The sequence below is a fragment of the Momordica charantia genome (assembly GCF_013281855.1).
Source record: "Momordica charantia cultivar OHB3-1 chromosome 5 unlocalized genomic scaffold, Mcharantia_2.0 BLBB01000005.1, whole genome shotgun sequence".
Lineage (NCBI taxonomy): Eukaryota > Viridiplantae > Streptophyta > Magnoliopsida > Cucurbitales > Cucurbitaceae > Momordica > Momordica charantia.
Genome location: NW_028275163.1, coordinates 21,976,358 through 21,990,493, shown reverse-complemented (window position 1 = coordinate 21,990,493; position 14,136 = coordinate 21,976,358). Strand labels below are relative to the sequence as shown.

Below are 14,136 nucleotides of genomic sequence, written 5' to 3'. Positions count from 1 at the left end.
TAGTGTTACTTAAATTATAATATCATATCTGTAATTTTTGAAACATTAAATTGAAAAGAATTTTGGCTTGAAAAAGATACATTTCGCCCCTATTCTACTCTTTCATGAATGAAATTCTAATTAAGATGAATTCATGCATAATTTAGAACAGAAAAATTAATCTCAAAACTCTTTTGTGGTAAAGTTTTTCACAAGATATTAGAAGTGCAATTGTCCCAAATTAGAAAAGTACCGTGAAAGAGTGTGCTCAAGTGTACTAAAAACTTTTAATTTTATTCATCCCAATTGAAACAATTCGGTATAATTACTCTAGTTAATTGATTTATGAGTGTTTTGTGTAATTCAGGTGTTATTTTTTAATTTCTCAATTATTGTTTGATTATTCATGGGGAATTTGAATTCTTCACATGAAGCTAAACAAAAGCCAGACAACACAGATTCTTAACCCATCTTAGCATTGTTGGAAACAATCATGACAAAGTATCTGCAGCCCCTTTAGGTTGGCAAAATTAATCAATTTGATGCATAATATTTTAATTAGAAAAATTATATGTTAAATTTTTTAGGCGAGAGAGTTACAAAAATAATACAAGAGGGAATATATACATGTATAGCATTAGGTTTAAAATTTTATAAAAATGCATTTCACATGACCAACCAAATTAGCAATAGTCACATTTAAAAAACAAAAAAATAAAAATAAAATAGTTAGGAAGGAAACTTTAAGTTTTGAAATTTATTTATTGGGTTGAGAGTAGATTAGGAGAAACAAAAAATAGTTATTGTTGGACGGCCGTGGACGACCGACCTGATCTAGATTCATCCACTCATCGATCTGTTATAGATTCATACATCTGCCGACCTGTTCTCGAAGGCTTGACAACCAGAGCCATCGGTCATGATAGGGAATGGACCGATCACTAGCGGGAATCGTAGGTCACTCGGGAGAACCCTGCCCGAGCAGGATAATACTCCGATGGGAAGCTATCTACCCCTTTCTACTGCTATAAATGCACCCCGCGAACATGTCAAGGTACGGAAAAATTTGTCTAACACTGATCTGTTGAGCTCAAATTATTACTAACTTGGACGTCGGAGTGGCCTACCTGTCTTGTAGGTGCTCCTGATGTCACGAGCCGACTTCCCAACCGACTTCCCGGGTCGTCCTCCGTGTCTCGACAGATTTTTGCTTCAACAATTATAATTTTTAAAAACATTATTAAATTAATTTTCAGTACTAAATCCCACAGAAAACTAGTTAATGTGGGAACTTTTTAAACAAAACAAAACAATCTTATCTGAAACACACGCGCAAAAAAAAAAAAAATCTAATTCTTTCATCTCTCTTTCTATAAAAACAAATTAAAATTTTTATCAACCTGAAAAGTTAGAATTTGTTATCTTGAACCAAACAATCATGGGTTTACCTGTTGTACTTAAAAGAAAAAACAAAAGAGAGAAAAAAAAAAAGCCCAAATTCTTATTTGAAGAGAACAAAAGACATATGACTTCCTTGATTCTCAGTTTCAAAAAAAAAACAAAAACAAAAATATGTGTAGCACTTTTTTTTCTTCTTCTTATTCCGGTTCATTGTTTTCTATTCTAAAAAGGTAGAAATGTGCTTGACAAATTTTCTTCTTTCTCACCACACATATCATTCAAAGTTCAAATTTTCATATGCTCCATTCATTATATTAAGAACAGAAAATCTTAAATGTAGAAAACAAAAAAAATATATTTATAAAAAAAAAAAAAAAAACTTTTGTTCATGTTTTCTAAAGAGAGAAAAAAACGCCAAATGGAGAACAAGAAACCAGCCTCTGCCTCTCACAGTTTCTAAAATCTATATACAATTCCAACAACACATTTCCCAAAAAGAAACCAGAAACAACAATTTGTCTAACGAATAATAATAAAGGAAAAAAAAAACATTAATTTAGACATAAACGGAACAAGTCTTGGGGTGGGAATCGGCGACGAACTTGGCGTCGCGTGCGGCGGGTCCGGCGAAGGCAAGCTTCAAATCCTCACAGAAAATCCTCATAATGACCCGCCTGGTCCACCATGACCCAGACCGGAAAGTGGTCCAGGCCAAGAATCTCAAATTGAAGCCCACAGTTCCGGCGGCCCGCTCCCGGCCCATCTTGTCCTCTATGTCGGCCCAATTCCCGGGATCATCGGGGCTGCTCGAGATCAATCTCACCCGCATTTTGGTGCTCTTCTCCACGTCCAGGAAAAACGGGTCCCCAAACGACATCGCCAGCGTGTGTTCTTTGAAATCCACGAAGCTCTGGATCCGCTCGAAATTCAGATTCAGTTTCCGGTTCGGATTCTCCACCCCCACCGCCGCCTCCCAGCTGCCGGAGTAATTCGATTTCGAGATGTTGAAATTCCCCACCGAGAAGGATTCCACTTTGAAGATTGGGATCTCGGGTCGGAGCATGATCCACGTGATTATGCTGCTCAGGGTCAGCAACAGCACCACCAGAATCAGGGCCGACACAATCCCGCGGATGAATCCCGCGTTCACCGGCTCCGCCGGGTAATTCTGCCCGTGGTAGTACGCCGCCGGAGGGGCCTGGGCGTACGCGTAGCCGTTGTACGGCGGCGGGGCCCCGTAATGGGGGTACCCCATTGCCGGCGGGTAGCCCGGGTGGGGCCCCCGGAGGGTAGCCGACGGACGGCGGAGGGTAGATGGGTGGGGGGTTGTTGGCGGCGGAGGAGGACCGCGGAGGGGACGGTGGCTCACCGGCCTTGGATTGAGATTGTTGATCCCCCGACGAAGAAGCCATGGCGGATCGATCAATCGATCGATCTCTGTTTTTTTTTTTGTTTTTTTTTTCCTCTCTCTCTGTGTGAGGAATTGGAGGGGGTTTAGGTTTAGAAATGGGAAATGGGAATGGCTTTTCTTAGAAAATGACAGAAGGTGTTCTGTTCGGACATTAATGACTTCTCTTTTCTTCAACCTCCATTCGGGAGCCATGGCCAACGCATAAGAACCTGCTTCTAGAACTTTTCATTTTACTCTCAATTTTAGGTTCAACTAATTAATCCCTCACCTTTCAAAACGCTTTTTAATACATTCCTTTATTTTGATTTTAATTTTATTTTGTGTCTATATAGCTTCCCCATTCCAAATTTTTTTAATAAGAGAATTACAAACAAAAATAGCTCCATTGAAATATGTATATATATATATATATATATAATTAGGTTTAACATTTCACAAAAATAGTATAAATTGCAGATATATATATAGATAGACCAGCTAAAATTCACTTCGACATTTTTTTTATAAAATAAAAAGTAATGATATTTTTATAAATACATGTTTAAAGATTTTTTTTTATTTAGTAGAATAAATGGAGGGGAGAGATTCAAATTCAAGATCTCTTAGTAAAAACATGTGTCAGTTATTGTCGAGTTAAGTTGGTATGTTATAAAAAATAAAATAAAAAATTTTGTATCTAACATCTATTAATTTAGAACTTATTAACTATAAAATTGAAAATTTAAGAACTTGTGTAATACTTTTTAAAGGAGTTATTGGATATAATTCTAAAGGTTAAACACTAAACTTGTAACAAAACATAAATTTTGACTTTTTTTTTTTAATTTAAATTTGAGTGAGTAATGTAATTAATATTGTTCAATAATTTACTTTTGTAAACTATTAATCTGTAATTTATCTAATTTAGTCTTGAGAGAGTACGAGTGACGTAAAACGAGCATAATTCAACGGTAATTGACATATATCTCAAATTAAGATGTTGAGATGTCTATTATTTAATTAGTTTGAGCCGAGAGAAGTATATATATGTTTACCTACCAACAAAAAAGAAAAAAAAACTAATCACTAATTAAACATAGCAAGATGGAGTTAATGATTTATCTTCACATTCTTTGAATTGTAATATAAGAAAAATGGCAATATGATATTCTAAAAAATATCAATTTAATTTTTTTTAAAAAAAGTTAGTCCTAAAAATAAGATCGCTCTCCCAAATGATCTGTGTCTTTAGATCGAGTAAATTGAAAGATAAAATATTTGTTAATCCTTTTTCATCAATGGACCAACTAGTACTGTTAGTATGATTAAACTTGTTAGATTCAATCAGAGAACTTACTTTACTGTTATTATTTGTTTGAACTATATTTTACACTTTTATATCATTAATTTTCACTATATTTCCATCAAATAATTAAGATAAAAAAAAAGTTTAGGTAACAAATTTGTTTTAGCATTTCAATATAATACGGTCATCATACTTAAAATTTTCATTATGAGTCCATTTGGTAACGTTCTCGTCCTATTTTCCATTCTTATTTTTTAATAGAAAAATATAATGGCATGACTCCAATACTCGTGATTAAGAATGATGAAACAATATTTTTATATATTTTTTGAAACAAATTAGAGGCAGAAACAAGAAACTTATTTTGTTTCTTTCCAAATTTTTCATATAATTGTGAGAATATTAAAAAAAATATGAGAAACAAGAAACATAAATAACGGTCAGATACTTAAGTTTTCTAAAATTGAAAATGATAAACAAGAAACGATAACGTTATCAAATTCAAATTGATATCACGTTATAGTTTTTTTTATTTGTCACCAAGTATAGTATTAAATTAGAGCTCCTAAAAACAAATAATCGCCTGAAAAAAGCCAAAATAAAAGTTCCACTCAAACCGTTCGAATCTCCGCTTTCGTGGTATGCCGACCCTGCCGAAATTTTTGTCATCTCTAATGTAGAGACATGAAAATACAAGTTTACGGATATGTAAATAAACTTTTGGAAGATAATTTTAAAGAGATAAATAAAAAGGTTTAGAAAAAAAATTAGTGAAATATGTTAAAGAAAAAAAAAGAAATTAGAAAGAAAAAGAAAAATTAAAGTGGAAAAATTTTTAGAGAAATACAAGATTCAAAATTTAATTTTTAGAGAAAATAAATAAAATAGAGAGGAATAAAAGTTACGATAAAATAAGATATAATTTTTCGAGAAAAGATAGATTAGGAAGAAAAAGAAAAGTTATAAAAAAATGAAATTTTATAGAGTGAAAATTCGAAAAAATATTAAATTTTTATGGAGAGGAACCAAACTTTTAGAAAAAAATAAATAATAATAATATATAGAGATGAAAATTTTATTGAGAGAAAATTTCAAAAAGATAAAATTTTAGAGTGAGAAAGAAATTTTTTTAGAGATAAATATGAGAAATAAAAAAAAGGTGGAGTATTAAAAAAAATCCGATTTTGAAAAACAAAAAATGTGTTTTTGAAAACTATTTTTTTCAATTTTACATCGAATTTCAAAATAAATGGTTTTTGAAAAACAAAAAAATTGAATTAGTTATAACAAAACAACTTGTTTTTAAAAAACTAAAAACAAAAACCAAAAAACATCGAGATGGTTATTAAATGAGCCTTAGATGACTTAACTTTTCTATGTTTTTCCAGAAAAAAAATTCTAACTTATTAATTGTCAAGTCATTTTTCCGTTAGGTCAACTAACCGTTAAAGAATGCTAAATGATCATTTAGAACAATTTTCAGATTATAGTGATTCAAAGTGTCTATTTTAAAATTTGAGAATCAAATAGATACCTACTTCAAACATCAAGAACAAAAAAAATTCATTTTAAAATTGAAGGGACCAAATTAACACCTAAGACTATAAATGTATTTTTATAATATATAAAGTCGTGTTTAATTTGTCAAGCTTTATTAAAATTTATTCAAGATCTCAAAGTCAAAATACTATTTTGTCCTTGATTATAAAATTGAAAGATTTTGACCCTGTTTAATAACCATTTTATTATTAGTTTTTTATTTTTAAAAATTAAGAATCTAAATACTATTTTTACCAAGGTATTCCTCCTTTGTTTGGCATCTACTTTTTTTAGATAAAATTTCAAAAACTAAGCGAAATTTTCTTTTTTGGAAAAAATGTAGTTTCCAAAAATTTGTTGAATTTAAAACGAACTTGCAAAATTTTCAGAACTGAAAACAAGATCATTATTGAACGATTCAATTTGTTATATATCATTGCTTAATTAATTTTTATATTATTTACTAAGTTCTTTATGGTTGAATTATAAGTTTAGGCTTGAATTTATAATTCTAATATTAGTAAGTTTTTGTTGCCAACTCCCTTTCTTGACATTTTTGCTCTCAAATTTAATGCTCAACTTGGTAACTAAAAGGAAAATAAATGGATAAAAGAAAATCATTCTTTAATAGGGTTAATATACCAAACATAGTAATAAAAATAGACATATCATAAACTAGTTAAGACATGTACGGACGAGACAACACAACATCCTCTATTTATAGTTTAACAATTTTTTATAATTAATTTAATCACTTTTTTTTTCTAACAAAACAAATATTGGCCAAAAACATTCTTTTCTCAATTCTCAGCTTTGTTGTGTTCAATGTTCATGGCCTGTTTCATCAGTTTTCCTTAATTTTGGTCACAAAAACCCAAGCAAGGCCCCAAAAAAGTGGCATCCTTGAACAGATTTATTTATATTTTGTAAAATAAAATTAAAAAAAACGATTGTTTCTTTGAATCTTGTCTATTAATCTTTGATGAATTTTAAAATCTACATATTTCGAGACTCCATTTTTTAATCGTAACTTTTTAAAAAATCTAATTTTTTATTAACAAAATCCCAAGTAAGCCCCCCACATGACTCATAAAGATACATGAACAGAAGGTGTAAACGGTCATTTTCGACGGACTAAAAGAGGAATAAGAAAGAATCGTCTCTTTCAAGTTTCAACGATAAATTTTGACCACAAAAAATAAAAATGAAATGGTAGAGAAAAAAAGTAAATTTAATTGGGAAAATAATAATCATAATATTGATATCAATATTGTAAAAACTAAAAATAGACTTTGGATTCAGTCCTGGGTCGTAGAAACTGCACAGAACGTAATTTTCTTTCCTTACGTTTCACAGAAAAAAGAAAAAAAATAAAACCTCACTCTTCCTTCTGGTCAAAATAGTCTAAAAAATAAATACAAATCAACGGCCCGATCCTTCTCTTTAGGGGCCATCTGATGTGATCGTAGCCAATGGGAGACTCGGGTACACGCTTCTTACGGTGGACCCAACTTCAGAGGAATATTCCCCAATACACCGTTCCCTCGCCTTCTCTTCTACCTACTCTGTTATTCACACGCAGCGCACGGAACATGGAGACCAAAATAAAGCTGATTCGGGTCGGATCCTTACTCGGAATCTTTGACGGGTCGGGCAATCGGACCCGCGTGAGACCGGAATCCCGTCAACACGGCATCGTGAGCGCAGCAGTGAAATCCGGCCTCCACGCCGGTCTCCTTCGCACTCTGGCAGTCCCGGCAGATCGCCGCTTCGGATTTCGCAGTACTGTTCCGGCCGCCGTTTCCGGCCACCGTCAATCCGCTTAGCCCCATGTTCATTAGATACTTCTCTTTCTCCAACTGCAGCATCCGAATTCGCTGTTCGTACTCGAATCGCCCCATCACCGGCGAGATGAACCCGGCGAGCGATTCGTTATTGATGCTCGCGTTCCGTCTCAACAGCATCACATTCTCCGGCGGGTTCTTTTTCTTCGGTGGCTGCGTCTTCGTCTTCGTCTTCGTCGGGTAGTAATATTCGTCTTCGTTGTCGTTGCCCTTTCGCCTCCTCTCGCGTCTTGACCGTTTCAGAACCACGAGAAAGAAGCTGTTCTTCTCGCCGGCAATTGCGCCGAAGTTGACCTTCCCGGTGATGGGGATTCTCCGCCGTATCTTCGTGGAGGAATCCAGAGAGGTCTTGTACTCCGCTAGGTAAACCGTGAACTGGTGCGAAGAGATTCCGATCTTCTTGCTCAAAACCGACTGGAAATTCTTGAATTCCGTCGAAGCGGAAACGACGACGGAACCGACGTCGGCATCTCGTTCGCCGTCGTGGAAAACGACCGGGAACAAGACGCCCCCGGCGATCTCCACCATCTGCGCTACAGATCAATCGATTCTTGATTTGGGGAACAGAGCAAAATTTTCAGGGGAAGCTATGGGGGCTTTACTGCGTGGGTGGGTTTTAGGTTTTTATGGTAACAACGGGAAGGCGGTGAGGGTATTTCCGGAATAAAAATATTATTTTGGGGCTTTTGGGAGAAATCGGGAGGAAATTTCAAAACGCTTTATATAAGGAAAGAGACTTGGTGATCAAGTAAATCGAAACGACAGCGTAATGGTCGCGTTGGGGGTGTTTGGACCGAACTACCCCTATTATTCAATTGAAATCTCCTCGTCAACGCCTCATTGGAGGGGGCTTCCACTGCTGAGTTGTCTCTTCCGAGCTTCGTCTTCTTCATCCATGGAGTTTCCTCCAGAAGGTTACAGAAGAAATGTAGGGATTTGTCTTTTTAATTCTTCTGGAAAGGTAAATTCTCTCTTCGATCGCCTCTCTGTCTGATTTTGTTTTCTTCTGTTGTTTAATTTCCCTCCGTCCAATCAAAATTTTTCAGATTTTTGCTGCTTCGAGGCTGAACAGGCCTGAAATCTGGGAAATGCCTCAGGTGACTTCCTTTCTGATTCAGCCATAATTTCTTTTTGTACTTAGAAGGAGCTTTATTCGTTGGGCAAAACGAAAAGTATCATCTCTCTCTGCTTTTTGTAATACTTCTCGCTTTATTCTGTGTGAATTAGGTCATATAATTACAGGTTCGAACTTCGATTCTCTTGTAGGGATATCCGAAAATTCTTTTTTGAGCCTCCTTTTTGAAGAACTCCACAGATTTTTTATACTCGGAGTAAGAATTTCGAGATTCCTGTGAAATGAGTGTAGGAGATTTTTGGATATTTGGTACCCATCTTCCTCAAATTGACTCTGTGAAGATAGAACCACTGAAATACTTGAAGTTGTAGGAGAATTTCAAGCGAAATTCTTTCTGCATTGCCGCGGATTCTCTATTTCTTTCCATAAGAAAGCTGTACTACCTTTCGGATAGATGGTTTATGTTACTGTTTAGCAGTTACTGTTGCAAACTTCGACACATGTTCCTGATTTATTTTCAATGATGAGGTTTTTTCTTGGGGCTAGTGTGAGATTTTGGAAGCGATGTCTTTATGTTCCTTACAATCTCTGGTTGACTTATGCATCAATTATCTAAAACTACAGCACTTTTAGGAATTTCAGTAATATGTTTGGAATGATGGGTTGAACCAGTAACATCAAAGTCATCTAGGTCTATATCTTGTCCCATGAACCAACTTATGGTGGGTTAAATGATATCTTTATTATTGCCTGACAGAACTCAAAGCTTATCGAAGAATCTTGTATTCGTGTTCTTGTTTAACCATTCATCCTGAAGCTAAGGACGATTTTCCATACAGGGTGGAGTAAACGAAGGCGAAGATCTCAAAGCTGCAGCCAGGAGAGAACTCACAGAAGAAACAGGAGTAATTTCTGCAGAAATTGTTGCAGAGGTATTCACTTTGAGATGCTTCCTGATATAATTCTACAGCCTCTATATCTAATGTTGTATGAACTTTCGAAGAATGAATTCTAGATCCATTTACATTGGAATTGATTCGTTCCATGGTTAAATATAGCTTCCCTACTGGCTTACGTACGATCTCTCACCTGAAGCCAGCATCAAACTCAGTCAACATTGGGGAGTAAGATACAAAGGTCAAGCCCAGAAATGGTATTGCCGCCTGAAAATCTCCCACTCCTTTAATCTTTTGATATTAGGGAATCTTCTTTTTCAAAAGAGTCTCCAATGTTTTGTGCTTTCTTGGTTATGTTATCAGGTGGATGCTTATCTATATCGTTTATCCCTAAAAGAATCTAATCTATAGTGTGCATATTTGGTAACATTTTTGTCCGTTCGGATAACTCAATCGATGTGTATAGATTATGTTTTCCCCTTCAAACTTCTGTTCTCGTTTGATCAATCCTAAAGCTTGTGAACAAATAAACAGGTTTCTTCTGAAGTTCACCGGAAAAGACGAAGAGATAAATCTTCTGGGCGATGGAACTGAGAGGCAAGAGTTTGGGAAGTGGTTATGGATGTCAATTGAACAGATACTAGAGCTAGTGAGTAAAACTTATTCTAACTACACTTTTTACTCTGCAACAATTTCTCATAAATCTTTATAATCGTCCAAGCAGGCTGCCAATTCCCGGAAGCCTGTTTATGCACAAGTGATGAAGGAATTTAGTAACTTCATATCAGGAAATGGGGATGATGGCAATGCTCTCAAGCAGAATGAAACCCAATTAGTCAGCTGAAAGTGTTCAACTTCAGCTGTTGAAAGAAGATAATATATTCATGGATCGTACATCATACAAGGGTTTGGAGAAAATGATGTATTCTCACATCTAACTTTCATTGTTCAAATAAGAATGCCAAAAGCTCTTGGTTTTGGTAATGTTTAAGATAAGGCACATTGTTTGTTCGTATAGGAACCTGGACCAGTGGTGGATTCATGTTCATATTGGAAAGCTGAGGCTAAGATATATGGAATCAGAACCTTCACTACTAGTTTACCCAACTGTAAACGATTTCCACGAGTTTGATTTTGACACTCTCCTCTTCTCTTGCCTTTTGCTTTAGGCCACGTTTTCAAAACTGGGAATGGAAGGAACTTTGATTTGTAGAATGAAATTAAAACGTGTGATTGACTTTAAAAATGGAAATCATTCTTCTAAAAGTGAGGGAGTTTCCAAGGAAAAAAAATCCCTATCTCATTGTCTCTCATCGTTCCATGAAACTCACAAAATATCTACCTTAATCCCTATATTTTAAGTTTGATTCATTTTAGTTCATGTACTTTCAAAACATTCTTTTTTGTCATCGTATTCTTAAAAAAGTGACTATTTTAGTCTCTTTATTTCTATTTTAATCTCATTTATTTCAATCAAAATTTTAACAAACACTTCACTCGCTTGTAATAAATTTGTATTAGTTTCTATTTTGTAGAAAATTTGCAAATAGGAACCAAAATAGTAACTTTTTTTATAGTACAAAGACTAAAACCAACGTTTTGAAAATACATGAACTAAAAATTAAATAACAAAAGTTGAAAATACAAAGATTAAAATGAACCAAAATCGTATACATGCCAAAATACTTCAGACTTTAGAAAATAGATTACCTATTTTCTAATATTATGAAATATAACAAACTTTAATCTCAATTCTAAATAAATTATCGCCATAAAATATATAGCTATTGGATTAAAAAACGAAAAAGTTGAAGTTTTAATGCTCCACACAATAGTTTTCAAAAACCATCTTATAGTTGTTTTCTGTTTCGTTCTTGACCCAAATCTTTTAAGTCTGCTTTCGACAACGCTACATACAGAGCTTATGGAAATTAACTGTTGATATGACAATGGGATAATATTGACAACTGATCAGCTTGCCCTATAAACAGTCAAGCTAAAAATACCTCAAATTAGAGTGTTGCTTTTGTACACCAAAATAAATCTGGAGCCTACATATCTTGATGCCAATGCCATTCCACAAGAAGTTGGCTGAGAGAATGCCAATTGAGAGCACTCAAGGGCAACTCCCTTGCAGAAGCTTTTCCTGCAGCAGAGAAAAGGATATATGAGATCCCAATTTGAGGAGTTGTTTGCCCTGTAATGGTGAGATGGTCTTGGCTATTCATATCAACAAGGGAAACCAGAAAAAAGGTTCTAGCATCTTCCTATGACTGATAGGTCTCAGATGACCTATTGATGACCCTTGAACCGAGCAATTCGAGAGGTCTCGAACTCTAATTTCTGAGTAAATCGCATAGAGGGTTTAATATTCTTATCAATGACCCTTGAACCTAAAGGTACGCATCATATTAATCTTCGCTTAGAGAAGTTTATCATTGTGAGTATTGGTGATTTCATTTGGTTTGTTTGAACATAACAAGTTATACTAATGTAACTTGTCAGGTTTCAGCATTTTAGAAAATATAGGATGAAAGGAATGAGATTGTTCGTTATAATTTTTTACCTTGCAGCATCTAGCAATTGGCTGGCAATATGCTTCCTTCTGTTGGCAGGAGTAACCCAAATAGCACGAACTCCACAAACAGCAGGAACGGCTTCTTCTTCACATAAAATTGCACCGTTAAGGTTCTTATCGAGTGCCTCGGGATTTTTGGTAGGTTTCTTCAAAATGGCTTCTCTCTGGAAAGTGATATCCCCAAATTGCAAGGTAGTTGAACTTTGTCTTGAATCCTTCATCTTAGACTCGTCAGGTTTTTCGTCCAGAAAACATGAGACTACTTTAAAAGCTTTCGTTATTGGTTCTACAACTAGACATCCTACAATTCTTTGGGAAGAAACAAATAGATAAACCTGCAGTTGGGATAAGAAAAGTAAGTTCAGAAACATCGTAAGTAAGAACCAGAGTAAATGCAATGTGGAAATCTGTGAATGTAACTAGAAAATGGAGGATATTGAACAACAGAACATCAAAAGTAAACTTGATCCTGATGGAAAGATTTGAAAAGCTCTCTCTGTTTATCAATTATATCTGTCAATTCATGAATGTGTTCAGAACCTATTGCTTGCACAAAAATCAATATGATTGAGAACTCTGTAAGCACCTGACAGTCCTTATGCAATATCCATCCACTTCCCAGGTCTTTTTCCATCATCTTCACCACCGCTTCAACCTGCCAGTAGAATAAAACTGATCAATATTGAGAAACATGTCAGATTATCTCACTATTCCTGTGCTTCACTTGATCTTGCACAGTTGAAATTCAATAGTGTTTGGACCTTGTTTCTGTGAGCAGAAGGGTCAGAATCCAACACCAACAAAATACGACCACCTTCATCAGAAGTAACATTGATAACCCTTTCGTGAGACCAGCCCTGAAAATGGGGAAAAATGCAATTATAAAGAGACCCAGAAAAAAAAAAACCAGTGAAGAAACCAACGGCTATACCTTAAACTGGATTCCACATGTGTAATTCTTATGAAATGTTTTATGAGATTTTTCATCCCCTTCGTCCCCACGAGCATATTTGATCCCACAGGTTGGACAAAAATGGAGCAAAAAATCAGACTGGCCGAAAAGTAAATGGTACTGAGCGTAGCTTCTTTTCTTGTTCTTGACCACGGTTTTGGTTGATGAAGCCACCTCCAGATTTACAGATGAATCATCCAGAATGGGATTTTTGGGCGCTGGAATCACATATTCTGGACTTCTCACATTCCTCCACATAAAGAATATAAACTTTTGAGTGACAGAAGCTATAAAACGGATTTCCGCAGTGAGCCGATCATAATTTATGCGAAAAGAGGAAGAGGAAGAAGAATATTGGTAATCAAATGGCGAGAAGTGAGGATACCTGTGGGAGCTGGAAGTTCTGCGCTTATATGTGTTGACGTATTGATGCTCTGCCTTTTCCCAGATCTTCAATGCTCCATCGTCGTCGGCGGCTGAATTCAGGGGCGATTCCGTAGACCTGTGGGCAGAAATCGAAGACGAGGGTTTGAAGAAGACGCTGATTTTGGATTGCATGAGTGGAAAGGAGACGACAGACTTCAATTTTCGCTGCAGAGATTGAGCTTTTTTTCCCCTTTTTTCTTCTCTTACGGTTCATCGATTTTTGAGCTTAAATTCTCTGCAGGTTTGGCGCCATATGATTATTGAAAATTGGTCTCCCGCACTTTTCTTTATAAATAATAGCATAAAATTGAAAATTTATATAAGTAATAAGCAATATTCCAATTTCCAACTATTAGATTCAACGCCTACAGAAAAGTTTTTTTTTTTCTTTCAATTTTGTGATTTTTTAGTTTAACAACGGCTGAGTGAGGATGAAATGTTTTGGGGCGAATACTTTTTTTTTCGTCATATTCTTCTTTTGGTTGAAGAGATAATATTTGAACTTCTATCTTTCATTTTGATAATATGCATGCGAAGTTGGCTTTTTTTTCTTTCTTTTTTTTTTTTTGTCATTTAGGCATTCTTAAATTTTTGTAGTTTTTTTATAATTCATAAATAAATGAATATTGGTAAACTACATATTTAACTTGAAGTTTAAATTTTGTGTCTAAAATGTTTGAACTTTAAAAAATATCTAATTAATTTCTAAACTTTCAATTATGTAATTAATAAGTTTTTAAATTTAGAAAA

At 34.8% G+C, this 14,136-nt stretch overlaps 4 protein-coding genes across 6 annotated transcripts; 1 reads left to right on the top strand and 3 right to left on the bottom strand.

Annotated features, from left to right (window-relative positions):
• Positions 1 to 1,799: 1,799 nt before the first annotated feature.
• Positions 1,800 to 3,090, bottom strand: LOC148211538 (hydroxyproline-rich glycoprotein family protein). The gene is given in 2 exon segments (XM_088124281.1): positions 1,800 to 2,657; positions 2,659 to 3,090. Coding segments are annotated over 2 exon segments (855 nt in total). The 5' UTR covers positions 2,793 to 3,090; the 3' UTR covers positions 1,800 to 1,936.
• A 3,755-nt stretch (positions 3,091 to 6,845) lies between these two features.
• Positions 6,846 to 8,183, bottom strand: LOC148211537 (uncharacterized). The gene has a single exon (XM_088124160.1). It carries the CDS (start codon positions 7,985 to 7,987, stop codon positions 7,244 to 7,246), a length of 744 nt encoding a protein of 247 aa, XP_087980286.1. The 5' UTR covers positions 7,988 to 8,183; the 3' UTR covers positions 6,846 to 7,243.
• Positions 8,184 to 8,191: 8 nt separating this feature from the next.
• LOC111019369 (nudix hydrolase 26, chloroplastic) lies at positions 8,192 to 10,537 on the top strand. The gene is made up of 6 exons (XM_022295741.2): positions 8,192 to 8,420; positions 8,506 to 8,556; positions 9,374 to 9,466; positions 9,593 to 9,687; positions 9,965 to 10,079; positions 10,155 to 10,537. Exons 1-6 carry the CDS (start codon positions 8,229 to 8,231, stop codon positions 10,272 to 10,274), a joined length of 666 nt encoding a protein of 221 aa, XP_022151433.1. The 5' UTR covers positions 8,192 to 8,228; the 3' UTR covers positions 10,275 to 10,537.
• On the bottom strand, positions 10,319 to 13,751 carry CTF7 (protein). 3 transcript variants are annotated; one of them, XM_022295667.2, is made up of 6 exons: positions 13,346 to 13,751; positions 12,940 to 13,198; positions 12,770 to 12,865; positions 12,595 to 12,663; positions 11,997 to 12,343; positions 10,319 to 11,576 (listed from the first exon to the last, which is right to left on the bottom strand). In XM_022295667.2, exons 1-6 carry the CDS (start codon positions 13,516 to 13,518, stop codon positions 11,438 to 11,440), a joined length of 1,083 nt encoding a protein of 360 aa, XP_022151359.1. In that variant the 5' UTR covers positions 13,519 to 13,751; the 3' UTR covers positions 10,319 to 11,437. The 3 variants fall into 3 exon arrangements, with proteins under 3 accessions (XP_022151359.1, XP_022151358.1, XP_087980285.1); XM_022295666.2 differs by having other exon boundaries at positions 12,940 to 13,210; positions 13,346 to 13,745; XM_088124159.1 differs by having other exon boundaries at positions 12,940 to 13,247; positions 13,346 to 13,448.
• Between the last annotated feature and the right edge of the window lie 385 nt (positions 13,752 to 14,136).